This window comes from Engraulis encrasicolus, chromosome 4, assembly GCF_034702125.1.
Source record: "Engraulis encrasicolus isolate BLACKSEA-1 chromosome 4, IST_EnEncr_1.0, whole genome shotgun sequence".
In the NCBI taxonomy this organism is placed as follows: Eukaryota; Metazoa; Chordata; class Actinopteri; order Clupeiformes; family Engraulidae; genus Engraulis; species Engraulis encrasicolus.
Genome location: NC_085860.1, coordinates 14,490,723 through 14,518,222, shown reverse-complemented (window position 1 = coordinate 14,518,222; position 27,500 = coordinate 14,490,723). Strand labels below are relative to the sequence as shown.

Genomic DNA, 27,500 nt, shown 5'->3' with positions numbered 1-27,500 from the left:
CCATTTGCCTGGCCTTGCTGCCCATCTGCTAACCCCACTAACCTGTCTGCCTGACTGGCTCTCCTTCCTCCTCCTGCTCCTCCTCCTCCTCCTCTTCATTTGTTCTCCCCTTCCTCTCCTCCTCTGTGCCCTCTCTTGCGCGTCTCCTCTATCCCCTCTCTTCTGGAATTCTCCCCACTCCTGTATGTTCTTGTAATTCTGTGTCACATTCTCTCTCTTGCTTATATTTTCTTCACAAAATACTTTGTCTCTTTTTACTTTTGACTCGTTGGCTCTTTTACTTTGGCTCTTTTTACTTTTATCTTTAATGTCTTTTGACCATTCTTCTCTACCACTTTATCTTTTTCTCTGCTACCAATGTTCTTCAAATTTTCTCTCTATTACGCCCTCTGCTTTATGTGTCTGCTTTCCATCTCTTGCTTTGCATACATCCATTTCTCTCTCATCATGCTCTTTTTTCAAATACTATTTCACTTTCTCTTTTCATTGCTGTCCCTCTCCTCTCTCTCTCTCTCCCTCTCCTCTCTCTCTCTCTCTCTCTCTCTCTCTCTCTCTCTCTCTCTCTCTCTCTCTCTCTCTAACTACTTGTCACCCCCTCCTCCTCCTTCTCCTCCTCCGTTCTGGACCCCAGCCTCCCCAGGCCGGGGTTCCTGCCCCCCCAGACCTTTCTGCGAGCCAGCAGCAGTCCCCTCCTCCCGTGTCCGCCCCTCCTCCTCCTCCCCTCTCGCGCTCTAACCTTTGCTCTCTTCTGTATTCTGCTCCCTCTGGCATGGCTGTAGAGTCAGGTAAGTGTTCCGTCACCCCCTGGAATGCAGCCCCCCCCCCCTCCTCTTCTGTATCCCAGCCTTCCCTGCCCTGCCCTACCTCCCACCCCCCTCCTACACACCTGTCCACACCCAGTCCTCCATCATCATACTCTTCATCAGCATCTTCATCATCCTCATCAGCATCCAACCCTCCAGACTCACCAGTCCTGCACCATCGGACTGTGCAGTGTCTAGAGTCTCCAGAAATCTGCTGCTACTGTACTGATAGTGGTAGGATGGATCAGGGGTGCGTCTATCGACAACATCTTTGCTAACTACATTAGCAACTTACAAGTTGCAATGCAATTCCCCATTGGAAACGTAATAAGTTGCTGACTGGTTAGCAATGATGCTTTGCAGAAACAGGGTCCAGGTCAGGGTTCAGGATAAATAGGTTCAGTGGACAGCAACGAAAAATGTCTTCATCTGTAGCATTTATTTGAAGAAGCAGGAGGTATGGTATCATGGTCAGGCGTAGCAGTGCTGGATAAAAAATCTTTACTTTATACTGTAGGTATGTACCACATTATAAAATATAATTATAAGACATAATTGCAGGTACTTAAAATGAAAAAGAAAAAAATTGCAGAACATGGAAATAAAATACAGTGAACCTCCATGATGTATTTATCTTGTAAAAGATACAATTGTTTGAAGTATTATTTTTTGTGGGCTAACCATAAGACTGCAATAACTTCAATGGAACATGCTTAAGGTTATTTATGTTGTCCGCTCTGCTTTAAGAGTATGTGTGTAAAACACAAGATTCATACATATTTCAATGGCACCCTGGTCGTTGTGTGTGCTTCGCAGTATTTCTGTGCAGTTTCCCTCTGTACTGTATAACTGTTATCAATGTTTGATTTCAGTTTGATGTCTCTGTGGTGGTCTATTATTTATTTGGTCATGTGTTGACTTGTTTGGTGTAGAAAGCCTTACGATGTCATTGTAAGAAGGTGAATAATTTAAGTAGCTGGGAAGAGCCAAGAATTGAATATGCTATAATTCCCAAGCACATACATCGGAATTACTGACACTGATATCTTGTGGTAGCATTAAGGTAAACAAACTGACTGCTTGGGCATTTATTCACACCAATGTGTAATGGCCTTGAATGTATGCATCTACTATGTCCATCTTCATGGCCAGCAATCACACCGCCAACACCACATAATATGAACTCAGCAAAAAAAAATCGGCATCAGAATCAGCTTCGCTTTCACTCATCCACCCAGTAAAGAAATAATGGGCCAGCTTTTTGCAGCACTAATAGCAGACACTGTATCCAGCAGCAGTCCCCCACCCCTCCCCAATCAATCATTGTTATCGCAATCATCCAACATGCCCAGAGAGATTCACCCTGCATGGCTTCAGTCCCCCCCCAGCTCAGGTCCTCATGGCTGCCACGGGTGTCATGCTGGAGCTTGGCAGCTTGGAGGCTTCGCCAGTGTCCTTGTGTCCTCACCACCTGGGAGCAGAGACGGTTTTACCAATAAGCAGATTAGGCAGTTGCCTATGGCCCCACCAAGTTTGTCCATCGTAGAGGCCCTCCATCGGTTATTGTGCATTCGTGTGCTCGGAATTATGGTAAATACCAAACGCTGACATGGGAAATACACACATGAACGCTACCCAACCCAAGTGGTATTTTCCACAGGAAAACTCGTTGAACATTTTTAGACACGAGTTTCCGAGAATGCATGAATGCACAATTAGCCCTGCCATGGTACAGCAAAAGTCAATCAACAGGGCCCCATTTCCGAATGTTGCCCGAGGCCCCTGAATGGTTAGAACCGCTGCTGCCTGGGAGGGAGCACAAGAATGCAAAGCATGGGCAGGAACACTCAACATGGCCAGTAGTAGGCCCTCCTTCCAACTCCCCAAACCACCACACTTCACCCCGCATCCCAAAAACAAAAAACACCCGTCCATATCCTCCACATCAACCCCCACCCCTGCCCTGCCCCTCCCACCTGTCCATCCACCCCTACCGCTTTGCAGAGGCCCACATGCCTGCCCTGGCTGCACACCTGGCTCACTGGCACCGCCCTGTTGGATGGAAGAGGCAATGAAAGGCTAAGCAAGAGCGAATCTCACCAATTTTCTTTTTTTTCTTTTCGCTTTGTAATACTTTTTTTCTTGCCGTTTTACGTCCCCTCTGTCTTTTCCACTTTCTGTTGCAAGACCAATGTTTTATATGTTCTTTTATTTATTCTGGTGTGTTCTGTTTGGTTCTGTCGTACCTGTCTCCTTCTCTTGCCCCCCTCTAGTGATGGCTTTGACCTTGAACTCTGACCTCAAACACTCAAAGAAAAAAATCAGAGTTCAGCAGAAACTCTTTTTTTATTTAAAAACAAAAAAAGCCTCTGAAATCACAGTGCTGTCCAGTGTTTTTGTGTTTCGTCTTCTTGTGTTTGTGGGTGATGTTGTCTTGTTTGCATGTTTGCGTCAGCCATTGAGAACATTTATTATATTGATATATACATATATATGATATTACGAAGAAAAAAGCAAAAAACGAAGCAAAAAGCAAAAAAAACGAAAACAAAAAGAGATGAGTGATTCTAAGATATTCAATAGTAAAAACCCAGTATACATAAAGCATAATAAACACATTTCTAAAGGTTTATTTAGTATTCATAATGTATTTCAGTAAGGACTGCGTAGATAATGACGGCACTCTTGTACAGTACTTTAAACAGTTAACTACGGATCCACAGGGAGCTTCTTGTGAATGATTTTGAACGTAAGGAAAAGCTGTTATCTTTCCCACTATAAAAAGCTCAATTCATAGCCCTTTATGATACTTAAGGAGTTATAATATGTTTGACATGCATCAATCACTATGGATACTTCATAATTAATCCTCATGAATGTTCTTGTAATGCTTTGTGATTACTGGGTTTGAACTAACCAGCTGATGTGAGTGTTTGAGGTTTGGGTCTTTCAGGGCTGTCGGCTGCTAGCATGGGTGTCTTAGATCATTAGCTAGTTTTGTGTGTAGAGTTTAGTGGATATCTGTAAGTGAACGACAGCATGCATTAATCCTGGTTTTGACTTTCCTCTGGTGGCTAACAATGTTTTTATGTGTCCTCTCCTCCTCTCTCCCTCTCACCCTCTCTCCCTCTCCCACCAGCACCCGCAAACAAAATTATATGATGAACTATGCCAGACAGACCGGACTTCGCCACTACTACAACAGAAAGAGGCGGGCACTGCGGCAGCGCGCCTAAACCCAATAGGTCGAGAGCACGGATCTGACCTGCCAATCACAACATAAACCTGCGCACCACATCCTTTCCTCCTTGTTGACATAGCAACTACACCCTGTTGAATCCCGCCCTCCAGTTGGATTCCAGTCAGCCTTAGGCCATCATGATCCCACCCACTCTTTGACAGACACATGGGCCATCCAATACGTTTTCAGCTGCAGCCAATCAAAGCCTTCTGAAGGAGGTTCCCAGGCAGGAGAAAAGCAACAACGAAAAAAAGTGGCCATTTTGTTTACCTTGTTCATGGACTCTCGAGTTTGTTTGTTTGTTTGTTTTTTTATTATTATTGATTGTTGCTGTTGATATTTTTTATTTCTCCTATTTCACCAGTTGTGATACTGCCCCAGTTCCCTAGTTCTCCCCCTCTCACCCTTCCTCCTAACACACTGTGAAGTTCTATGATATCACTGATGATGATTATGTGGATGATGATGATGATGATGAAGACGATGATGATGATGACCATTAGGGTTATGATGAAGAGGAGGATGCGACCGTGGAGTTTTGACTGAGTGGGAAGTGATGCCTCCAGCAGTCTTAACGGGTACCCTGCAGAAGAAGAAGATGAAGAGCGTTGCCGGTGTTGAAAAAGGAAAGCAGTGATGAAGATGCTATAAAGAGTACTGTGTTCTTGCTGTTCTGTGTGTCTGTGGATTTCTTTTTTTTCGTGATGAGTTGACTGTGGTGTTGCATTCATTCGTTCGTTAGTTTTATACTAATAATTCCGATACTTTTTTGGGGTTTGTTTACTTTCTCTCGTTTTATCCGGGATCGGCATACGAAGGCCGAGGGAAGGATGACCTCGGAGCAAGAAGATGGATAGAACAGAAGAAATGGGGGAAGAAAAAAAAGAAGAAAAAAAGACACAAAAATAAAGACTGATCAATGACTTTTCTGTTGGTTTTTATTATTTTTTATATATGTTGGTTCCCAAAATACAGATATTTATGGTAAATGGTTCTCCATGTAACCTATTTAAGATGCACTGTGTGTGAAATCTGTCTGTTATTTTCTAGTGTTAAGTTATTAGGCAGTGGGAGGAGACCCTCCGACTGCAAGAGCCCCCACCCGACGAACCCCCCCATCTCCCCACCCGACGAACCACCCACCCCCCACCCCCATCCTCCTCTCCCCATCCCCCCACCTCGCTTTGCTCCCTCTTCTCTTTTATTGTGATGTTTCCTCCTCCTCTCTCTCTCTCTCTCTCTCATCTTCTCCTTCCCTCCCCAGACCTATTCTCTCCTCTCCTTCCCCCTCCTCTCTTCCCTCTTCCCCTCTCTTATTAAGTTGGTACCAGGAGGTGAGGACGGCCTTGTCAGTGTTGTTTTTTGAAGTCTGTGTAACATGGACCCTCTCCTCCCAGCGTAGCTTCAGTATAGCAATCTCCTGTATATATACGTATATCCACCACGGGAAAACCCAGCCCAGCCGCCTTATTAAAAGGGAAATAAAGAACTGTCCAAACCTCCTAACATCTGCTCCAAGCTTCTTTGTGTGTGTGTGTGTGTGTGTGTGTGTGTGTGTGTGTGTGTGTGTGTGTGTGTGTGTGTGTGTGTGTGTGTGTGTGAGAGAGAGAGAGAGAGAGAATGCAAATTGGATGAAAACAACAAAGTATGTACAAAGCATGTCTCTGTGGGTGTGCATTTCTTTTTTTCAAGTTACAGTTGAAAGTGCAGATTCTCACAACTGACGTCACCAGACAGTAGAACCACAACAGCCTGGTGTATGACAAAGGGCATGGGGTGGGGGGTATTTCAAGAACTTGGCTCAGCAATAAACCAGGTTAAGGTAGTAGTAAATCACCTAATAGAAGACTGTGGAGTCCTCATTTTCTTAACAAAATGACACCTGTGAGCCATCTATAAGCAGGTTTACCGTTTCCCGTAGGTTAACTTAGGCTGGTTTATCATTCAACCATGTTCTTGGAGTAGGGCCTACCCTCCAGGTAAAGTTGCCTGGTTATCACCAGACCTAGGTAACATTCCAATATACGGACTCGCGTCCTCCACTTGTGCTTGTGGCCTCGAACCAGGAAGTAATATGTCATGATGACATCGCTGACAACAGCATTGTATTTCAATATCTCACAAAAGCTCAATTGTGAAGTAATTTCCTCATTTGCTAACTGGATGGTGAATGAAAAATAGTATGAATGAAAAAGGGTTGTGGCTAGGCTGAGAGTTTTTTTTCCCACGGAGGCAGGTGTCAGCAAAAGATGAGGCCACAAGCACAAATGGAGGAAGGGAGTCTGGATATTGGAATGCACCCCTAATCACAATGGCCACGTTTGTGATGGCGCAGCGCATTCTAACCGGAACGTATTGAAATGGCAAAGTGCGCATGCACACTGCCCAGCAAAAGCAGCACTGCACCATCACGAACACGGCCATTGTCTTCCAGATCGGAACAATTGTGTAAAGCAGCATGGGATTTCCCAGGCTACAGGTAAAGCAGGAGCAGGTAGAGAATGGGATAATAGGATAATTCTTTATTAGGCCTATGTATGGGACAGTGAAACACTGAGACAGACACGCACACCTGTTTGAATGTGGGCTCTTAATGTATCCATTATAACAATCAGGCTCCACTGTAAAAGTCATGTTTGCAAGCTTTGTAGTTGAAATGCTGACAACTGAACAAAGTGACCATACATAGGAAAGGAACATTTTTCTCGACTTCTTTTTTTTGTCTGTGCAGTGTGCTTCATTATTTAACATGGTTTCAGACCTAAAGAGGGTGGCATGCCTGATGCCCCCTCCTCACTAGGATTATTTGCTACCTGCTAAATCAACTTTTCACTGCTCATGGCACGTTTTCAAATTCATTTGAACATAAGGAAAGAAACTAGGACACTGTTAAATGACCCTCTCCTCATACCCTTGGAAAAATAGGCCTACTGCAGACCACAAAGTTTGCTTTAAACATCTTCCTCATCAGTCAATGCATCTGGCACCGGCACAGTAGTATGAGGCCTAGTGGCCTCCTGTAGCACGCGTACAGTAGTATGAGGCCTAGTGGCGTCCTGTAGCACGCGTACAGTAGTATGAGGCGGCCTAGTGGAGTCCTGTAGCACGCGTACAGTAGTATGAGGCCTAGTGGCGTCCTGTAGCACGCGTACAGTAGTATGAGGCCTAGTGGCGTCCTGTAGCACGCGTACAGTAGTATGAGGCGGCCTAATGACGTCCTGTAGCACGCGTACAGTAGTATGAGGCGGCCTAGTGGCCTCCTGTAGCACGCGTACAGTAGTATGAGGCCTAGTGGCGTCCTGTAGCAGGCGTACAGTAGTATAAGGCGGCCTAGTGGCGTCCTGTAGCACAGTAACATGAGGCCTAGTGGCCTCCTGTAGCACGCGCACAGTAGTATAAGGCCTAGTGGCCTCCTCTGGTATAGCATGAGGCTTAGTGGTGTCCTGTTGCACAGTCGTATTAGGCCTAGTAGCCCCCTGTAGCACCGGCCCAGTAGTAGTATTAGGCCTAGTGGCGTGCTCTGGACAGATGACGGGTGCCCTCATGGTGCCATTTCTGACTTCCTTGATCAGGGCGTCCAGCCAGGTTCCAGTGAACCCCTTGCGCTTAAACTCCAGGAGCCTGGCGAGCGGGGCGACCTCCGGGCTGGGCCTGGGGTTGCAGCGCTCTCCACAGCAGCATGTGTAGCTGACGTTATAGGCGCGGCCCTTGTACTGGACGCTCTTGATGGAGCCACAGCGTCGGGCGGCCACACAGCCCTGTGCGGACAGCACGTGGACGCCCTGGTGATCACGCGCCCGGGCGGAGTAGCAGAGGTGGTTGCGGCGGCACCCCGTGGTGGTGTTCATGGGGGTCCCTTTTCTGTCCATCAGGGGGCTGTAATTGCACACCAGTCGCACCCGAGCACCTGAGGCCAACCAGGACACAGTGAGGCACCACAAAATGCTGCACAGCACAGCACTGTGGAGGACACGGGCAGTGGCACACCTGGAAATGAAAGACATCATGTGGGGGGTAATGTTTCATTTTATGATTTCTCTCTACCACTGACAAAGTAGGCCCAGGCCTAAATTCTGCAGCCTTAATTCAACACTACAGAGAGTATGCTATGACCCAACACTGAGTGTTAAATTTGACATGTGGCGAATGAACACGGTAAGATTGAATTGCTGTAATTGCTTTGGAATAGGTCTAATGCAAATTCACACACCCGGAAATGTAATTAAAAACGCTCACAGAGAACCACCAAGTGCCAAGTGCTTTTTAACAGCTGACCAATAAACGATGAGCATGAAGCTCTTCAGAAAAATTGTGGCCTATCGCGCCTGCTAAATTAAACACACAAATAAAAACTTGACTGTCATGGGGATTTAAAACTCGATTCTCAAGAAAGGATAAACGACCTGTAGACTTTCTAGTTTTTAAAGATCCACTCTGTTCAGGTACTTTCTGTACTTCCATTAGAGTGGTTAAAGTTGAAGGTCAAACGTCTTTACCTGTACATCATGACTGGCAGAGGTGTTGGCCTGATGGTATCTCTGCAGTGCGCGCGTAAATTTTCAGGTGTAGAAAATATTTTAAGTGCGCGTGGACCAATTCCATGATTTGATTGGATAGTTGCAATTTACAAAGGGGCAATTGATTGGTCAGAGGACGAATGGGCTCGGAATGATCGGCAGGTGTTCAGAATCTTATGAAGAATGTTTCTCCTTTCACGCGCACACTGTTCAATTGGAGACTGAGCTGCCAAAAGGAGCTGTGGTGACACTTTATCGATACTACAGACAAGATGGCACACGTTGGAGGCCCTGATTCAAAACGTGAACTGTTCCGAAGATACTTGGAGAAGACAGGCGTCATTGACGGACTCACCAATGTACTTGTTGCCCTTCATGAAGATCCAGAAAAGCCGGACAATGCTTTGGACTTCATCAAAAGCCGTCTTGGTGGAGCTGGTGCTCAGGTCGCCGAAATTCAAGCAATCCGCCGAGACATGATGGAACTACAGCAGAAATTCGACGCATTGGTGGAGGAAAACCAAGTCCTGAAGAATCGGCTTTTCCAGTATGAGCCAGCCCATGAAAACGGAGGGCCGGAGTGAATATGGCTACGGGGGAAAGCAAGCTGCCCTACTGTCATTTTTGTTTGTGAATGGCTACATTTTTTTTAATTTATTTTTTTATAACAGGCCTATACAGCCGATATGTGACTACCTCAAAGCAAGCCCACGTGCAAGGAAGGACAATGAAAAAGTTTGTGTGTTTGGTATAACCAGTTTGGTTTAAGTTTCCTCTCCGTTCACTGGGAAAGCTGTTCATGTAGCCTTGTTTGTAGCCTTGTTTGTAGCCTTTGTTCATTTGTATCTGCCAACAAACATGTCAAGAATTCCATGGAGACCATTATGTTGCCAAATGTTTTAGGCGAAATTGATAGATCATTCAACTTTGTAGAGTTTAACACCTGTAATGTCTTTCGAGCCATTTTCCTGGATCTTTGTGTTCTTGTCTCTTGTTATTCATTCTCTTATTTACTTTACATTGCAATTAAAATGCAACACCAAACGCTTAATAAATACTTCTTTATTAAGCCACAACAAACAGGATACAATCAGTTCTTCATTCAATATTAATTTCACGCAAATGGCAAGAGCACCCTCTAGTGTCTGTAGAGTGGCACAGCTCCATTCATCTCCCTGCTCTTATAACTTCAGACAAGTTATATTACTTAAGTACAGGGGTGGGGAACCGTTTTCATTCGAGGGCCACTTCATAGTCCTCCAAACACAAACCAGGATTTCCCCCTGCACTTCAGGCACATATTGAAGGTGTGCATCTTTACAACAGACCCTCTCCCCCTTAAGCCCCCCTTGAAAATGTAATTTCTAAGATTTCTTTACAAAACATGCCATATTTCATGTGAAACTGCATAACATTAAGATTATATCGGGGGGCCTGATAAGACCGCCTCACGGACCGTAAATGGCCCTCGAGACTTAGACATATAGGTTCCCCACTCCTGCTTCAGTAGTAGGCCTATGATATAATCCCTGAACAAGGGAGTATACCTGTAGATGGATTTTTTGGTTTATAAACAGTGTTGTGAGGAGGGGCAAGACACTGGCAGCCAACCAGGTGAGCAATTTTTTTTGACCGACAGCGGTTTCCAACAATCAGAGGTTAAGATGTGCGCAGTGAGTTTCGCGCAGTCAGGAGAAAACAAAAATTTAGAACCCATGCATTCCAAGAACATGTTTAAATGATAAACCTGCGCAACTTAACTTACACAAAGTGGTAAACCAACTATTAGACAGGCCACGGCTGTCATTTCGTTTTGAAAATGAGGACTCCTGGCTCTTCTATTAGAGGATTTACCACCACCTCCTGGTTATCTTGACATGGTTTACTACTGAGACAGTTTCTTGGACTGCTCCCCTGGTTTGGGCTCCCAAAACTGTTCCATCAATGCCAATGGCCTCCATCACTGTTCTCCAGTCTCCAGTCCCCTCTCAGTCCTGCTTCATGGCCAGTTTAACATGGAGCCCAATGCTGTCGTTGCTGCTGCACAGGGGCTCCTGCAATCAACACACAATGGACAAAATACTGTAATTTTAAACAATGCAGTGGGGTGTTATTATTATTAGGATTATTATTATCATGATCATTCATATTTTTTAAGGCTGCATTGGCTTTAGTTGGGCGGGAAAATTAAGACCGATAGGCCTACATACATGAAGTATTTATGTTTTAAAAGCTTTAAAATTAGCTACAATGACGAAAGTGTAGTCATGATGCAACACACAAAATAGACACCTTGGCCTCCACAAAACAGCTGATATAACACAAAAGGGAAACACACACACACATACAAGCATGAACGATCAGAGATGAGACAGCAAATGCCATCTATGCACAGTGTAGGAGAGTTTTGAGCCTAGATTTGAAGGAAATACAGAAGGCAAATCTAATACGGGGGGCTTTGAATGATGAATAAGGTATAGGGAGTCCCAAAAAAGTATATATATTTTAAATAACAATACATTGCATTTAGCAGACGCTTTTTAACCAAAATGACTTACAATCGAGGAAATAATCAACAACACTACCAGATACAAAGTGCACAGGAAATATAGGGCTAGTGTTTTTTTAAGTTAGTAAATAATTGTGTAATAAGTATAATTCTTGCACTTTTCCCCACATTTTTAGAACCCCTACTCGATGCAACTTGAGGTGCAGACCCTGTGATTATTGTTTTATATGAGAAACAGTCAGGCATTCAACCACTTGGGTGGCTGAAGATTAAAACAAAAACTCTTGGTATTGCTTTAAGTTTCTGGAACGTACAGCCAGTTCATTAATTACCCAGTACTCAGTACCCATTCAGGCAGCTATGGCTTAATGGTTAAGGAGGAGGTCTTAAGATCAAATGGTTGCTGGTTCGAATCCCACCCCTGCTCCACCACCTCATCTCGATCCTTGGCTGAAGTGCCCTTGGGCAAGGCACCTAACCCCACATTGCTCCATGGACTGTAACCAATAACCTGTAAATATGTACACGTAAGTCGCTTTGGTTGACACAGCGTCAGCTGAGTGCAATGTAATGTAAAAGTAGTCACCTTCAGCGCTGCATCTTCATCTTTATCATCATCATCATCAGTAGCGTCCCACTCCACCTCTTCCTCCTCCACCAGCACCGCCTCCTGTTCTCCTGGGTCGTACTCATACGTAGGGATCAGGTGGTGCCTCACGTCCTCCAACCTGGTGGAGGGGTATTCAAAGGGCATCCATGAGCATGTGAGGAGGCCACAGTGATTACAACAGCAGTCCATGATCATAAGCGTCATGTCACAGAAAGGCACAGAAACGTTGAGTCATTGTACAGGATAACTCCAGCCAATTTCAACATGCAGTTGTTATGCTCACACTACCCTGGACTTGTCAGTTCCTGAGATTTTTTTTTCTTCCTTCAGCCTTTTCCGAGATCCTGGTCATTGTAATGGGGGTATGTGTTTGTGTACATTTAAAAAAAAAACATTTTTTATTTATTACCAAAAACATCCAAAAGGTTATGCAACATCAGCAGACAACTAGCAAACAGTGATACCTTTTGGGAAAATATTTGGAGTAGGCCTATGTTAAGAGTTTTTGTAAAAATGTAAACAAAACCTGCCCCCATTAGAATAGCTCATATCTCGGAAAGGGCTGAGACAAAAAATGCAGCATCACCGGATACTGACAAGTCAAGGGTAGCGTGAGCAAAACAACAGCATATTGAAATTGGCAGGAGTGCCCCTTTAACATCTGACCATTTACGTGATGAAGATATTTGTTAGCTATCATGTTCTACTCCAATTTATACATGGTTCATTGTGTTCATTTGTGTGTGCTGACACGGACACACACACAGACTGATTAACACATGGGCTATTTGTACATACACATACATGTACGTACACACACACACACACACACACACACACACACACACACACACACACACACACACACACACACACACACACACACACACTGTACATGCAGCACAGCCACACAGTCCTTTGTCATCACATGCAAAAATGATCATTTTTGTAGAACTTGGTATTTGTTCAGTGGAAAAATGAATATGCCCATACCTCATTTTTCTTGATCTGACGTAATAAGCCTAAAAATAACAAAGGGAACATGTTTAATGTCTGCTATAAAAGCATGTCTGCTAAAAAAACTGTGTTTTAAAATGCCTACTTTTAGGCCAGTGCATTGTCAACATGTCAAAATGCAGCAAAGCTTCAACGCAGAGAGCACTGATCATAATCTTAAATAATCTCCCCAGAGATCCGTTTCACAATGCACTCACGAGACGAAACTTTACTATCAGGCACAACCAAAGGTGCAGTTTAAACTGAACTCTTAACATTGATCTCTATCTCTACTTTAGGGATTAGCTTGACATGATATAAGTTATAGACAAAGTCGGAATGAACGTTTTTCACTATACCATATTGTTACGTCAATGGGATCAGTCAACTATGATAAACTCAAATAAATTCATACATACAGTATCATACAGTAAGATCAATAATGCCATACACACAGCCTTCAGTATGTCACATCATAGAAAGGTAATGATACACAGGGCAACAACATGACTGGCTCCTAAAGTTCTAATGGATCAGCTGTAGACTTTTTTAATCACTTCAAGTTCTCTTGATGAAACTGATAAGTGATAAACAGTCTAAACAACATCTTATAGTGCTGTTGCCCGAGGACGGATTACTGCACTGGCCTACTGGGCCCAGGCCCAGGGGCCCAAGAGCCAAGGGCCAATATGAAGCCCAAGCCTCCACGCTAAAAAAACACACTTCAACACTGGCCTGTACTGTATGTATATTTGTGTCCCCATATTGTGTTGAAATTGCACTTTAAACTACTGTATTTTCACATTTTCTCTGTGGATAAACCCCCGAACCCCCAACAATCTTGTTGTCTGACCCAGGGGCCCATAAAGTCTTACGTGGAATGGAGTCTTCATTTCCCAGAGAGGCTGCTACAAAAAGCAGTCCAGTCTATCATCACATTCAGAAAAAAGGGCAAAAGTTGTTCAGTAATACAAATGGAGGAAGTCCACTCACCACTGAGGACATACATGCTGCGAAGATGAAGAGGCAGACAATAGGGATGAGGATGTGGAACAGGCCGTAGAGGGCGTTGAACGGATGGTCCAGGGTCACGTTCCCCGTGTAGTAGTGCCAATGTTGCCTCAGAGTCATGTCTATGGCAAACAACAGAGTTCACACTCAGATGATCTCACACACTCACATCCAATTTTCTTATAGCTGGAATTAGGGTCAACATGTAAAGCTCATGAAAGGCAAGGAAGAACCGCACACTGATGATCACCCTTTAACGTTAACGTCACAGAAATTTAAAAAAAAATAGATGAAAAGGGAGATCATCAGTGTGCCGTTCTTCCTTGCCTTACACAAACAACAGAGTTCAAACAGACAAAGAGAACACAATCACACCTCACACACGTTTTAAAAAGCCCTGAAGAAGGCTTCACCAAACCAAAACGACCAAAACGTTTTGCCTGGTCCTATGTGACAGAATAAAGGACTTTCAACTCCACTTCAACACTTTATGTCCCCGGATCTACTCTCTTATACTAAAGAGAACAACCAGTTCTCAAACAGCAGAAAGTGCATTTATTCAAATACTGTACTTACATAGCTTTCACTGCATTTGCAATGTTCAAGTGTCTCTACTTTACTCGGCTATAATGACTTATTTTGACGAACAGTTCCCAAGCAGAGAAAGGAGAGAAAGGTGCAGGTCTAATACAAGATAAGCATCAATTCACAGTTGCATCACATGATAGGCAGCTAAGAACAATAATAATAATATGAAAAATATTACACAGCAGCATACAGTAGCCTACACTAAATTTGGAGTGAACAAATAGTTTTTCATTGTGGCCATACTACAGTATTATGGCCCTGCCATTGATTGTAAACATCGAGTGGTTGCTGCTCACCTGTGTGGAAGGGATGATCTCTGGTGGCTCACCTGTGCGGAAGGGATGGTCTGTGGTGAACTGAGCAAAGACAGGAAGTCAGCAGTCTTGTCACCTCTTTCTGGAGAGAGAGGCAGCAGACAGGTGACCAGAACCTGTTCAGCAGGATTCCACCGCTGGGAGTGAAGTGAAGTGCTGAGAGCAGGAATGAGACTGGACCACAACACTACAGGCTGCCGCAGCCAATAGGAGTGGGCCTTTCACTTTCGCAGAGTTCAAGTCCCTCTTGCCATGATGCATCAGTGATGTATTGTCATGTTGATGATGGGCATTGGCTTACAGTAGCCTACATGCATTTTGAAACAGCCCTGACAGTAAACATTTTTGAGTCAATGAATATTGGTCCTTGTTGGTCCAGCAAGTCTGTAATCAAATCACAATGTGAAGAAAAAAATAATAAACAAAAATAAACAACAATGATATACAATTAAACAAAAAGTGTTCCTCATTTACAATAAATGGTAGATAGATAGATAGATAGATAGATAGATAGATAGATAGATAGATAGATAGATAGATAGATAGATAGATAGATAGATCGATAGATTATCTGTTTCTCCAATGCATTGTATTCAGTTTAATATCACTAGATACCATTGGTGTGATGAAACCAGGGGGGAGAGAGTATCAAATAGTCCCTACTTGGTAGAGGTGTCAAAATTAAAAGTAGAAGTAAACTTCAACTTCAACTTCATGGTGTTAAGTACAACAGTATCATAGTAGTGACATAGCACATGACAGGCATATAGCTGTTATACAATTTCTTCCACTGTACCCTATGATGAGGAGGGAGATAGACTGAAAAACACTAAAACCCAAACCGAGACTCAGCAGACAGGAAATAAAACTGTGCTTCTTTTATTTTTTACTTTTACTTTTACTTTTGACTCCTCTACTAGGCTACTTAGATGGCTCCTTATAGCCATATTTATTTCCAGTTGCCAGAAGGCTTCTCTTCCCCACACGACACATCCCTCACATTGTAGACTATTGATACCCAAGATATAGCTCTCCATACCCACTTCTCCACCCAGATGGAGTGCTTCGCGATGCTCAATGAGAATTGATTAGGATTTCGTCGATACTGGGTATTTAGCCTATGTAGTCTATATTGTCCTTTGAAACAAGGGGAAACCTTTGCCCATTCTCCGCGCCTCCTCCCCTTTTGGATATTTGGGCAACTGGTAGAACCAGTAGTGAAGTCACTTACAGTCAATTCAGTCCTTTTCTTCACACACCACCAGCTGTTGTCAAAGGAGTGGGCCTAGGTAAAAGGTAGGCTTAAATGTAAAATTTGTTTCAAGATCAAACATCTTTAGGCCAGTTAGCTACATTTCGACACTGTTGACTGGTCCACTTTTTCAGTCAGTGTTTTGTTCACCTATTCGTGTTTTTTAAACTCCTGTTTGCAGGGCCGGTTATAAGCATAGGCCGGCTAGACGGTCGCCTAGAGCGCAATGTGAAGAAGGGGCGCCGAAATGGCGCTCTCCGATGCGTAATTTTGCGATATGGAGGTTTTTTTATGAAGTCGCAATCAACAAAGCGTGGCGAAAGCGCTCCTCACGGCAAAGCGCCCCTCAGCCAATAGTAATATCGCTTTCAACTGTCTCTGGGAAGTCTGTTAACCAATAAACAGACAGTCCTGAGAAAGGGGGCGGGACGAGTGACAGCGTCCGATCTATTTTGAATTTGGAGACTCATTCGAGAGACAGAGGGCAAGCGAGAACAGCAAAGCTGCTCTGCTGGGTGGAGAATTGTTATGTTCTCATTAAACCAGTCATTGCATGATGCAGGAGTTGCAGAGGGTGTTTTGGAAGTATGTGGTTTAATCAGAAACCGTTTGTGGTAATGTAAAGCCTAATAGTTATGAGGCTACTGTTTGGAATTAGAGGGAAAAAGAGCTTTGCTTTTGATCTGAGAAATCGCTAGTTAGCATGCTAACATTAGCCAAGTATGCCAAGCAATGAAATCCAGTAAAGTAGCTGTTAGTAGCCTACTCACTAACACCCACCTGACATCATAATACTTGCTTAGGTTGACCAGCAGTGTAAAGTAAGACTGGTGCCATGTTTAAAACAAGTTTAGCTGCCATATCTCCTTCCATCCACTTGAATGAATTACCTGCTTGCTGTAAGCTTAAAAAACATTGTTTCCAGACCAGAATGACATATAGGCCTACATTAATCATGTAAGAGAACCATGCACAGCATGTTTTCATGCTGAGTGATGTAGTATTGCAGACAAGTGAGGCTATTTACTATATTTTGTATATAATGAAATTCAAAAGCGTGACAGCTTTTCTCCCTTTTTCTCACCCTGTCCCTCCGGTTCTACATAGATAGCCCCCTTCTCATTCTCCTACTCACAAATGCACCACTATTTCCAGTAGGCTACAGAAATGAAATTGGTTTGGAATCATAGACAGCACAAATGTGTAGCTTATTAAAATTGTTATGCTGCCATGCTTTGTGATGCTGTAGGTAGTGTAGATAGGCTATCAATGCAGACCTCCTTGGTAGGCCTATTGTCTACACATGCATTTGACATGCAAATGTACTGTACCACTCTCCTGGCATTTCAATTCCATTTTACAATTCAAACACATTGATAACCTCCCTCTCATCTGGGGTTGGGGGCACCACCACCATTACATCCAAGACACCACACAGTGAAGGTATCATGCGACTCAATCTGATGTGTTGGTCGGCTGTCCAAAATCCATTTGATGCAAAACAGTTATTGTTCTTGATGCTATTTAGTTAAGCTTACTACCGGTATTACTCTTGTGTTCTGTAAGGTATAAAAAAAAAAAAAGGGGGGGGGGGGGCGCCAGAACTCAAACTCGCCTAGGGCGCCAAATAAGCCAGAACCGGCCCTGCCTGTTTGTTTTGTTTTCATCCTTAGGGTCATGTGGACTAGCCTAAATAACTCCTAACAAGACGATGCATTAGGCTACTGTCCATATCCTCCTCGACTGTCAAATTGAAATTACCTTTCGTCATCGGCTGTGAAACATGCATACTCTTCTGAGGTTACAAATTGGACGTTTAGCTAATGATTATCCGAACAACTTAGTCTAAATGTGGCGCCTACTTCTACTTTGTTTCTATTCTACTTCTTCTATTTGTCGCACAGACGGGTTGCTTGGATATAGCCTATCTTTCTAGGCCTAATTTCCTTACACTATGTTTTACACCCGTTTAGCCTAGGCTATTTGATCCAAAGAGATAGTGAACAAATTATTGTTTCCAAACAGCCATTCCAACATGTCTGACATGGATCAAATTGAGCAGGATTATTTCGCTGCGTTGAAGTTGTTGGAAGAGGAGGAGGATGATGACTTCCTTCAGTCCATCTCTGCGCTGTCAGTGTCCCAGCCAAATTTACCCTCACCGCCTGGGTTCACCACCGAGGTATACCCATATGCTCACCACTATTACGAGTCGATAGGGGACGCCCTAGTTCCGACCGCTCCTCCTGAGCCGTATTACATGGAAGTGCTTGGGAGGAGCGAGCAGGACCAGAGCTGGCAGGTGCTCCCGACTCCGAGTGAAGCGCTCATGCCAGAAGCAGGGGCCGTCATGCCTCCGCCGGTGCCCCCGCGGAGAAGGATCCTGAGCGTCCAAGACCGCTCCCCGAGACCCCTCTCTTGGGACTTCACGAACAAAGGTCTACGCGCAAATTCGTCTTTGAACTTGGGAAATAACAATAACAGTGGCCCAGTAAGTATAACTCGTTTGAAAAGTCGAGTCGACTGTTGATCGTATTCATGTCTAACAGTGGTGGAAGTTCCCACATGTCTGGTTTCTCTCCTCTTGCTAGGATGACAACTGGACTATCAGACTGATTGACAGTCCTGAGGGTAACAATGCGCGCATAGCCTGTCTGTGTGCCTCCACCACAGCGTAAGTCAGAGCATTCTCCCAATAATCTCAGTCACAGGACTTTACAATAGCCTATGTGTGTATAGTTAAGCAGCTACATGAGATTGTACAAGTGTGTGTGTGTGTGTGTGTGTGTGTGTGTGTGTGTGTGTGTGTGTGTGTGTGTGTGTGTACACACGTCTGGAAAAAGCCTCCCATTTAAATGCTGGGTTCAAACTGGTGATTAAGTGGCATGACTGAAGATGATTTTCACTTTTCAGGCTTATGTGCGCGTACCCTCACAGTGACCCAGAGTATAACACAGGCTTGGTGTGGGGCAGAGTCTTCCCTCTTCACACGTCTCTACTGGAGGCCGCCGAATTAACCTTCAACGTATCCACACCATGGTTCTCACAGCCACTTCCAGTTCCCACCATACGTAAGCTTTTTATGTGTGTGTGTGTGTGTGTGTTTTGGAGGAGGGGGTTGTCCCTTTATGATGACTGTGAAGAGTAAGACAGGAAACAAGTCAGAGAGAGATTCTGTAGGGTTGTGAATTGAACCAGGCCAGGCTCGAACCTGGGTCCCCAACTGGCTGTATATGGTACGGGTCTGTTGTCACACTGCACCACAGCATTCAATGCAAGTTTTTTGTAATGACAGCCAGGGGAGTGCGTATGTGAGTGACGGAGGTCATCTTGCACCTGTTCGTCCCCCTCGGGGCGTGAACGTGCGACCCTGTCAACTACATCGGTTTGGAAATTGGAGGCACAGTGCGATACCGCTGGACCAGTCCCCCAGCCCAACGGCATCGACACTGTATGAGGCTTTGGGAGGGAGGTTTACCAACGTTCCACGACAAATCTGCTAGTTAGCCTCCGTTACACGTACAGTGTGATTTGATTACTCACTACATCACTACATCAACTGTACTGAAAATGTAGTCATATCTTCTAACCTATTAGTTTGCCTTTTGGTTTTTCTGTCTGTACTTTGCCTTTCCTTTCCTGTGTCATTATGGCAGTGCAGAATGGCATGGAGGATAGAATGTTTTAGAAATATGTTTGTGTCAGTTTTATTTTTAGTTTTACTCTTCTCTTTCTCTTTTACATCAGTGCATTACATTACATTGCATGTCAGTTTCGTACATTGGGGCAGCCAGCCTGCGGTGTGTTTAATCTTCACATCTCCTCTTTTTGTCTACAGTAAACAGGACAGTGCTGGACTTCATCCAGGAGATGTGCACCTTGCTGGACAAGCCGGCCAGCTGTGCTGAGCAGTGTCTGATGAAGCTGTGCGACTCAGAGGAGTACATGAGAAAGTAAGCGAGCAAATAGACACTGCAAATCTCCACACAACTGTTCCTACAGTACTGCAGATGGGGTCGCCAGCGGGCCTATTCACTGTTTGCTGAAAACTCAACTACATCATAACAACATTGCTATGACATTACAGAGAGCCTTAAGTAATTAAGACATAAACATTACAATTTTGGTGACAGTAAGGTTGTAACATAAGCTGTGCGCTAAGGGGTTAATGCTTGAGCTACCCCAGTCTCTAGGGCATGACGTGTATGTGTGTGTGTGTGTGCGTGTGTGTGTAAAAACCTTACTTAGCATCAGCACATGTTGTTCTGTATATTTCCTGAGCACCTTGTATCTGCTAGTGATGTTGGCTATGATTATGTCCTCGACTGTGAGTCTCTTTGGTTAAAAGGCGTCTGCCAAATGCAACGTAGTGTAATGTACCTGCTCCCACATTAGCAATGTGTCAAAGAAAATTGGGAGCAGAAACAATGTTGGCAGATTCTCTCACTTTGATGTATGTTTTGATCTAGCACCTGTTGACATGGATTCTGTCTGTACCCCCTAATGCTGCTTTTATAAAGTAAGAGAGGAACCATGGTCTTCAGAACAGGACCACAATAATGTGCCACATTTTCACAGTCTAAGCACTTTCTTGGGTCCTTCCCAGGGTACCAGGCTCCTGGCCTGTGCTACTTTTGTCAACATTCTCTTGTGTTGGTTGTGGTTGACTAGGTAGCCACAAAAGGAATACAAATGGCCACAGGAATAAACCACATTAACTGGACCACTGAATTGACCATTCTATCTGCATGTTATTGTCCTTTCTTCAGCGATGAGATACTGGGAATGTACGAGAGCGTTCAGAAGTACCACAAGTTCTCCCAGGACATGCCTGTGAGGATAGTACAGCAGCAGGATGTGAGGAATCAGCTGTCCAGAAATGTAAGTTAGTCTTCTCTGACTGGCACGTTTGAAAAAGCCATGTACCGTGCGTGCGGCTTAAACATTTACCAGGAAAAGGGTTGGGCCTGGGTGTCGTAAGTTCACATGGACTTTCCTTTTGCATGGCCACTTGGCTCTGGCTCTTCCCTCTGGTGACTGATTGCCCACTGCGCTATGCATGACTGGACTGGCCATGTGGCATACAGGGCATTTTCCCGGTGGGCCGACAGTCCTCAGGGGCCGATGCTGTTGTTTTTTTGTTTGTTTGTTTTTTTTTAGTGGGGGGGGGGGGGGTGCGGGAGGGGGGGTGTTGTTTTTGTGTTTGTGTCTATGTTTTTGTTGTTTTGGAGCCAGTCATATCTTTTTTTTTTAAACAGTTGAGTTGTGTGAGGGGCTGGTCAGAAATGCCTGGGTTGTTATTCGGGCCAAGACCATGGAGCTATGGGTCTGTTAGAGTCCCTCCCCCCATCCTAACTCCCCCAGCCTCCTTCGTCGCTTGTGTTATTGTTTGAAACTTCCACCTGGCCAGCAAGACTTTGCTCTGTTTATCAGGCGCGTCACTCCTACCTGGCCCTTATTTACCTGCCGCGCGTTGGATGGATGCCTGCTCACAGCCGGCTGTAAAATGTGCCCTTGGAGACCATGGCAAACAGGCAGCGTAAACAGGCAGTATTAAACAGAGCTAAATCCTGCATATACTCGAATACACAATCCACAGAATACATTTACATTTTAAACGTGAGATGTACCGGTAGTTTAAACTCTATCATAGAGTTTAAACTACATCTCGCGTTTAAAATGTATATGTATTCTGTGGATTGTGTATTGATTCCAGAGGTGTCAAAAGTAAAAGTAAAAATAAATTCATAAGTACAACATGCGAGCACATAATATTACAGCTGTTATACCATTGTACCTAATGAGATAGGTAGACTGTGTTGTTACTGAAACACACTAATATTTTAAGAGGAACCCACTACAAACTTGATCCAACTAGCACAGAGACAGCTGATCGTAGTACATATGTCTACTTTTTACTCAGATATGTTACCTGTGTTTTTTTTTAACTTTTACTTTTGATACCCCTGGTTAATTCAACAGTTAGAGAGTAGAACCAGCATGATGGGTGTTAAATTAACCTCTAAGTGTTGCGTTAACACGGAAATATTGGCTGTGTATAAGGTTTCTGCTGTGTTGCCGTTTAATGGCGTAAATATTTTTTTAATATATCATTTTCTCACAACATGCGGCATGTTCAGATGTTGATACATCAGATCTTTAACAACTTAATGATTATCGTTCACACATCAAATGTTATGCTCTTTACCTGCTTTACTTTCAGATTTGACTTCAGGATCAAGGTACAGATTAACATGGAAGACTTTTCTCGGCTGATAATCATCACTCTCTAGGCAGATCTAGGCAGAGATTACTGTGTAATATTCTTCTGGGCATGATAATCACCATCACTCTGTCCTGATATTGTGTGTCTTTAGGCAGAGGATGACACACAGCCGTTTCACCTCAATAAAGTGTTGCGCTCAGCATGTGTCTTCAACATATCAAGGTAATAAGAACCCCACTCCACCCCACTTTTTACTGAACATGAGAATTGCTTTGGCTCTTGGTAACATATGGACATTTAGTCTTCATTTTTGCACAGTAAAACATTGCAGCCAGTTAAACGTAAAAAAGTAAGTTACCGTGCTGCCTTAAGTTTGTAAGTTCACTCTACTTGAGAATGCCTCAAGTTGAGTTAAGCCTTGAGTTAACTGCAAGCTTAAAGCAGCTGGGCAACTTACCTTTTTACATTTAACTGGCTTGCAAAGTTTTACAGTGTGTGCATGGTTTCTGCATGTTTATAATGTTTCATTGTCTTTTATTTCACAACATCCAGAATCATTCTTCAGGAGAGACTACAGTGCTACAGAAGGGAGGTGAAGAAAATGTTGACGACTCAGGTGTGTGCTGAGTGTCTGGACTTTCTTTTTAGAATATCATTTATCATGAATGAAAAGTGCAACTTTCCCAGTCATAATGAATATTTAGATGGTAGTTGTGAAAAAGACTACATTTGTGAATGGGCAGCATGAATTCTGGAATTAAACTACTACAAATACTACGCAATGCACCTTTAAAATAACATTTTGATTATTAATCATCAATCAGATCAAATGAACCATGACATGAAATGGGGGAGTGAGAGAGACTGGATCATAAAATGGCCTCAGAGACCAGAAGTGGCCTTGAGTTGCTGGGTTCATGGGATAGGTACCTTAGCCAAACACAGCAAGGCAACACTCAGCCTCCTCTCTTATCTCCCCCTTCCTCTGCTGTATGATAACCTGTGCCTGCCGAGAGGGCACCAAGCAGTGAAGCGCTTCACTCATAGAGAGTGTAGCATGTACTCTCAATAGCTTCACTAGCCTGTACTCAGAAAACCAGAAGACAATATTGACAACACGTGTACACATATACTCTTAGTCCTAGTTCTCTCAGTGCTTATGCATGTGGAGTATGGCACATGTGCAATAGTCTTGTGATGTTCTGTGTATGTCTTGTCTTAAGCAAGTCTTCTTCAGGAATGCAAAATGAATTTCATTTCAAACTGAGAATAAAGTATTATCGTATCATACTGTATAATATCGTATCATATCCTATCGTATAGTAGTCTGCATGGTTTGGTTAGCCATGAAACTGTCTCAAGCTTCTCATTACTCAACCACTGTGTGTTTGTTGGCTTTGCAACCTAAGATAAGCCTGTGTTAATTGAATCTACTGCCAAGACTGTGTGTACCGTGTGGATTCCTGTGGAAGGATTCTGCTCTGTTGTGCAATATTGTTGATTTGACGTCGCTGCCTATTGCTGCATACAGTGCTGTCGGGCCGGGTCCAAATAGTAATGAGAGCCATTTGATTGCAGAGTGGCAACAATCTGAACCAGATAGTGCAGGAGGTGCGGACCATATGCAACCTCCTGTCGGGAGTTTCCACTGTACAGCTGGAGGAGGCAATAGGAGCCGTTAAGAGAATATCGCCCACCATGCTGGTATGTGTCTACTACCTGCCTACGCAACATTAGCATTGATTTGTTTTGTTTTTTAGGGAGGTAAAAACTAAAACTTGTATGCATTGTCTGTATACATTATTTATTACATGTGTACCACATCAGCAATCACATCATCAGTGAATAACTACTCCTACAGTTAGATTCATATTATTTTGTTATTTCACGAGATAATTTCAATGCTGTCAGAATTACACCAATAGACATTGGTCACCTGTGTGACGTTTGTGTTTGTCCTTTTCAGGACCCAACAGAGATGTATGAAACCGAAACAGGTATGCGTGTGAAGCAGGTTCTCATCTTTGACCGACATTTTGTATTATGCATTTTTTACAGACTACAAGGTATCTTCTATGTTCTAGCCTATAAGCGGAACTGGAGTGTTGAGAAGCGTTATACAGCAGTCCACAGACACTGTCTTATCGTTTGTCAACTCTGCCCTACAAAGTGCAGTAACTACATATTTTGTTAAAATTGCCTTCAGACGGAAAATTGTGTTCATTGCATAGTTGTTTACCTTGTGACAAAGCTGTATGGTCCAAATGTGTCCCGTTTTAGAGATAGTGCTATGTCAAATTTGCACTTACTATAATATTCAATAAGGGCGTAATACCAAGGCTTTGAAGGCCTTTTTATCTGTTTCAATGCCAGCATAGCACTTTGTCTTTGTCATTGATGTGGAGGATTAGCTTGTTGTGCTGCATTAGTAGAACTATATGGCCTTCTCAGTCCTTGCAACTCTGCATTTGCCATTTGGTATTGTGTGCATTTATTGTTGGCTCCAGCAAACCTTCATTTCTTTTCAGATCAATAGAGTTAGTGAACTCTAGTCTGCTCTACTACTCTTTCTTTTCCCCAGTTCTTGTGATTCTCCACCAAGCTCTGGAGAAGCTCCTCTACGTCTTCTTTGACAACTTCCACTCGGACTTCAGGGTCCAGGAGGCGAGCCACAGTCTGCCCCAAGCTGACGTCAGCACCAACACGGCTACTCTGAAGTTCAACCTCGCCGCGCTCTACAAGCTAGAACACACGTGGCTCACCAGGTGCTTTCCACAGACATTTCTGTATTATTGAAGTCAATTATAGTAGATTAACCCATTGATGCTGGATGCTGCGTATACGCTGCATTGACCTAGGTGCCTGGAGATGCATAGACGCAGCATTCAGGCTAATGACATTTAAGATTTTTATTTAAAAATATGGGTATGTTAGAGCTGAATGAACACATTCTGATGCAAGAGGAGGGTCTCTAAGCTTTTAAATGCAACTCATTTCATGTTTTTATGTGGTTCGGAGGCTGAGATCAGTTGTATCCATTTAGATATGTGTGGTAGTTTATTCCTGTCTAGTCGATTAATAATAATGGATTTATTAGCTCAACGTGTAGCTGTAATGTATCTTTTCTCTACATATATTAAAGTGAATTGCCCAGATGGGAGCTCATACTGTATACACTGCTGTCCAAAGATCTCGGGCCAGAACAGGGGCCTACAGTAGATGTAGGATTACAAAAACACGTGTTAAAGATCAGAGCATGTGCTGCAGTCTCAGACTACTGAGGATAAAAACAGATTTGCTGTAATGTACTCAAGACGTGAGTGATTTCAATGTAGTGGGCTGCACGCAGTAGAAAACAAAGTCTTGGCGCAGCGCGCTAAGCCCCCCACATTTGGGCTTGCATGCCCACCCACGGGGACCCCAGGGTCATTTCCCCTGTCTCTCTGTCCCATTCGCTTCCTGTCACCATCTTCGACTTTCCTGTCAAATAAAGGCAAAAGATTTTTTTTAAAAGAAAACAAAGTGTTTGTTCGATACTTAGAGAGTAATCTGAGACCAAGCACTCTTCATAAGATTTGATCAACTTTAGCGTTAGATTAACAGTGCGGACATCTTCACGTGCGTCTCACGGTGACGCCATCTTTGACTGACAGTGGCATTCCCCATGTGCAAAAATAATTAAAGAAATGTTGCTGAGATTAACAGTGCATTTTTGTCTGTGGATGGTCATATTAAAGTATTTGTCTGTTATTTCAGCATGGACACCTTTAGCCTGTCGTGCTTCCTGACGTACGGGGGCAAGAACGTGATTGAGCCCATCGTCTCTGAGAACATCAGCACGGCTCTGGCCATCGGCAACAAAATACGCTGCAATCGAATGTAAGCACCTCCACTGTTGGCTTGAAGTCCATAATTACCTCACCAACACATAGTTTTGTTTTATTTCATCATTACTTACTTCACCAACGCAAGCTTTTGTTTGGTCATTGAAAGTGAAAATCCTATTGTCGTTGCAAAATCGTACACAGTGCAAAATGTATTTATGCCTCACATGTGCAAGGAGGCAGCCCAACAGGCACTCCGAAGGGAGGAGGGACGGTGCCATGCTCAGGGTACCTTAGTCATGGAGGAGGATGGGGGAGAGCGCTGGTTATTGCTTCCAAATAGCAGAGCTTTATTTATTTTACATTTTTATATTTTATAGACGCGCAAAAGAGAAGTGTAGTCTCAACGGGACAATCCTGGCTAAATAAATCAATTAAAATCTCACGTTTGAAATATGCTTCATAGCTGTGTTTCTTTTGTCCTTTGTCTTCCCAGGGTGGTGTTCCCCATCCAGGTGCGAGATCTTCCCTATGAGTCCATGCTGACCTTCCGTCTCCAGGGCTCCAAGCAGGGGAAGAGCCAGGAGCTGCTACGCTGGGCTGTCCTGCCACTATACTCTAACAAGTAATGTGTTGAACAGCTGCAAATATAGTTTGCATATATCTTTATGGAAATACAATTTTTATATACCTTTATATCTTTCTCTTAGATCTTTATCACGATCTTTAAAAATATATGGTTGTTGATGTAAAAGTGCAGTGCAGTCTCATGTATTGTATTTGCTTAAAAGAAAAGTGAGGGTTGCTTTTGTGTTTTTTTCCTGTACATACTGTATATTTCACAGTCATGGCTCCCGGAATGGGACATGATCAATACCCCACACTCAACACTGTTCAATCAACTCCATCTTTCATCAGAAAAAATATGTTCTATTTTTGATGGGTGTTGAGAGAAAATTCATACCATTTCTCCAACAACAACAAAAACTGCACCTTTTTCCTGCTGGTATACAAGTCAAGTAGTCAAGTAGTCAAGTCAAGTAGGTTTTATTGTCAATTTCTTTACATGCACTGGTCATACAAAGAATTTGAAATTACATTTCTTGCTTTCCCATACAGACATAGACTAATTAAGGTAAGGACATAGACAGTATAGACATAGACAGTACTTATACATGGACTTAAGACAGTATGGACATAGACAGTGCTCATACAGACATTTAAAGTGCAAGACTGGACAACAGAAGACTTGTAGAGGACATACATTAAGAGGTATTTGTTGTGTTTTTGTGCTTTTCCTAAAAAAAGTCCTTTATAGCGTTCTGACATGGTAATAGTAGCATTTTGAAGAAAATAAATATAAAAAGGTCTGTCAAGTACACCAGCAGCAGTGTGTGTGTGTGTGTGTGTGTGTGTGTGTGTGTGTGTGTGTGTGTGTGTGTGTGTGTGTGTGTGTGTGTGTGTGTGTGTGTGTGTGTGTGTGTGTGTGTGTATGTGTTTAGTGCAGGTAGAAGGTGCGGTGTGCGTCTTGTGTGTGTGTTCGTGTGTCTGTGTGTGTGTGTGTGTGTGTGTGTGTGTGTGTGTGTGTGTGTGTGTGTGTGTGTGTGTG

The 27,500-nt window shown here is 43.5% G+C and overlaps 3 protein-coding genes across 3 annotated transcripts in view; 2 read left to right on the top strand and 1 right to left on the bottom strand.

Moving 5' to 3' along the window:
• Positions 1-5,183, top strand: part of reln (reelin) — a 232,615-nt gene extending 227,432 nt beyond the window's left edge. The window contains exon 64 of the mRNA XM_063196757.1: positions 3,943-5,183. Coding sequence (XP_063052827.1) covers positions 3,943-4,039 — 97 coding nt within the window. The 3' untranslated portion in view covers positions 4,040-5,183. The remainder of the gene's footprint in view (positions 1-3,942) is intronic.
• Positions 5,184-6,551: 1,368 nt separating this feature from the next.
• On the bottom strand, positions 6,552-8,769 carry LOC134447338 (uncharacterized). The gene is made up of 2 exons (XM_063196756.1): positions 8,541-8,769; positions 6,552-8,031 (listed from the first exon to the last, which is right to left on the bottom strand). The coding sequence occupies exons 1-2, from the start codon at positions 8,549-8,551 to the stop codon at positions 6,996-6,998; spliced, it is 1,047 nt and encodes a 348-aa protein (XP_063052826.1). The 5' UTR covers positions 8,552-8,769; the 3' UTR covers positions 6,552-6,995.
• A 9,040-nt stretch (positions 8,770-17,809) lies between these two features.
• The window catches only part of pik3c2g (phosphatidylinositol-4-phosphate 3-kinase catalytic subunit type 2 gamma), a 28,624-nt gene continuing 18,933 nt past the window's right edge, over positions 17,810-27,500 (top strand). The window contains exons 1-12 of the mRNA XM_063196755.1: positions 17,810-18,332; positions 18,433-18,515; positions 18,755-18,912; positions 19,680-19,794; positions 20,611-20,722; positions 22,219-22,289; positions 22,620-22,683; positions 23,646-23,771; positions 24,034-24,064; positions 24,649-24,832; positions 25,824-25,946; positions 26,388-26,516. Of these exons, the coding sequence (XP_063052825.1) occupies positions 17,877-18,332; positions 18,433-18,515; positions 18,755-18,912; positions 19,680-19,794; positions 20,611-20,722; positions 22,219-22,289; positions 22,620-22,683; positions 23,646-23,771; positions 24,034-24,064; positions 24,649-24,832; positions 25,824-25,946; positions 26,388-26,516 (1,652 nt within the window). The 5' untranslated portion in view covers positions 17,810-17,876. The remainder of the gene's footprint in view (positions 18,333-18,432; positions 18,516-18,754; positions 18,913-19,679; positions 19,795-20,610; positions 20,723-22,218; positions 22,290-22,619; positions 22,684-23,645; positions 23,772-24,033; positions 24,065-24,648; positions 24,833-25,823; positions 25,947-26,387; positions 26,517-27,500) is intronic.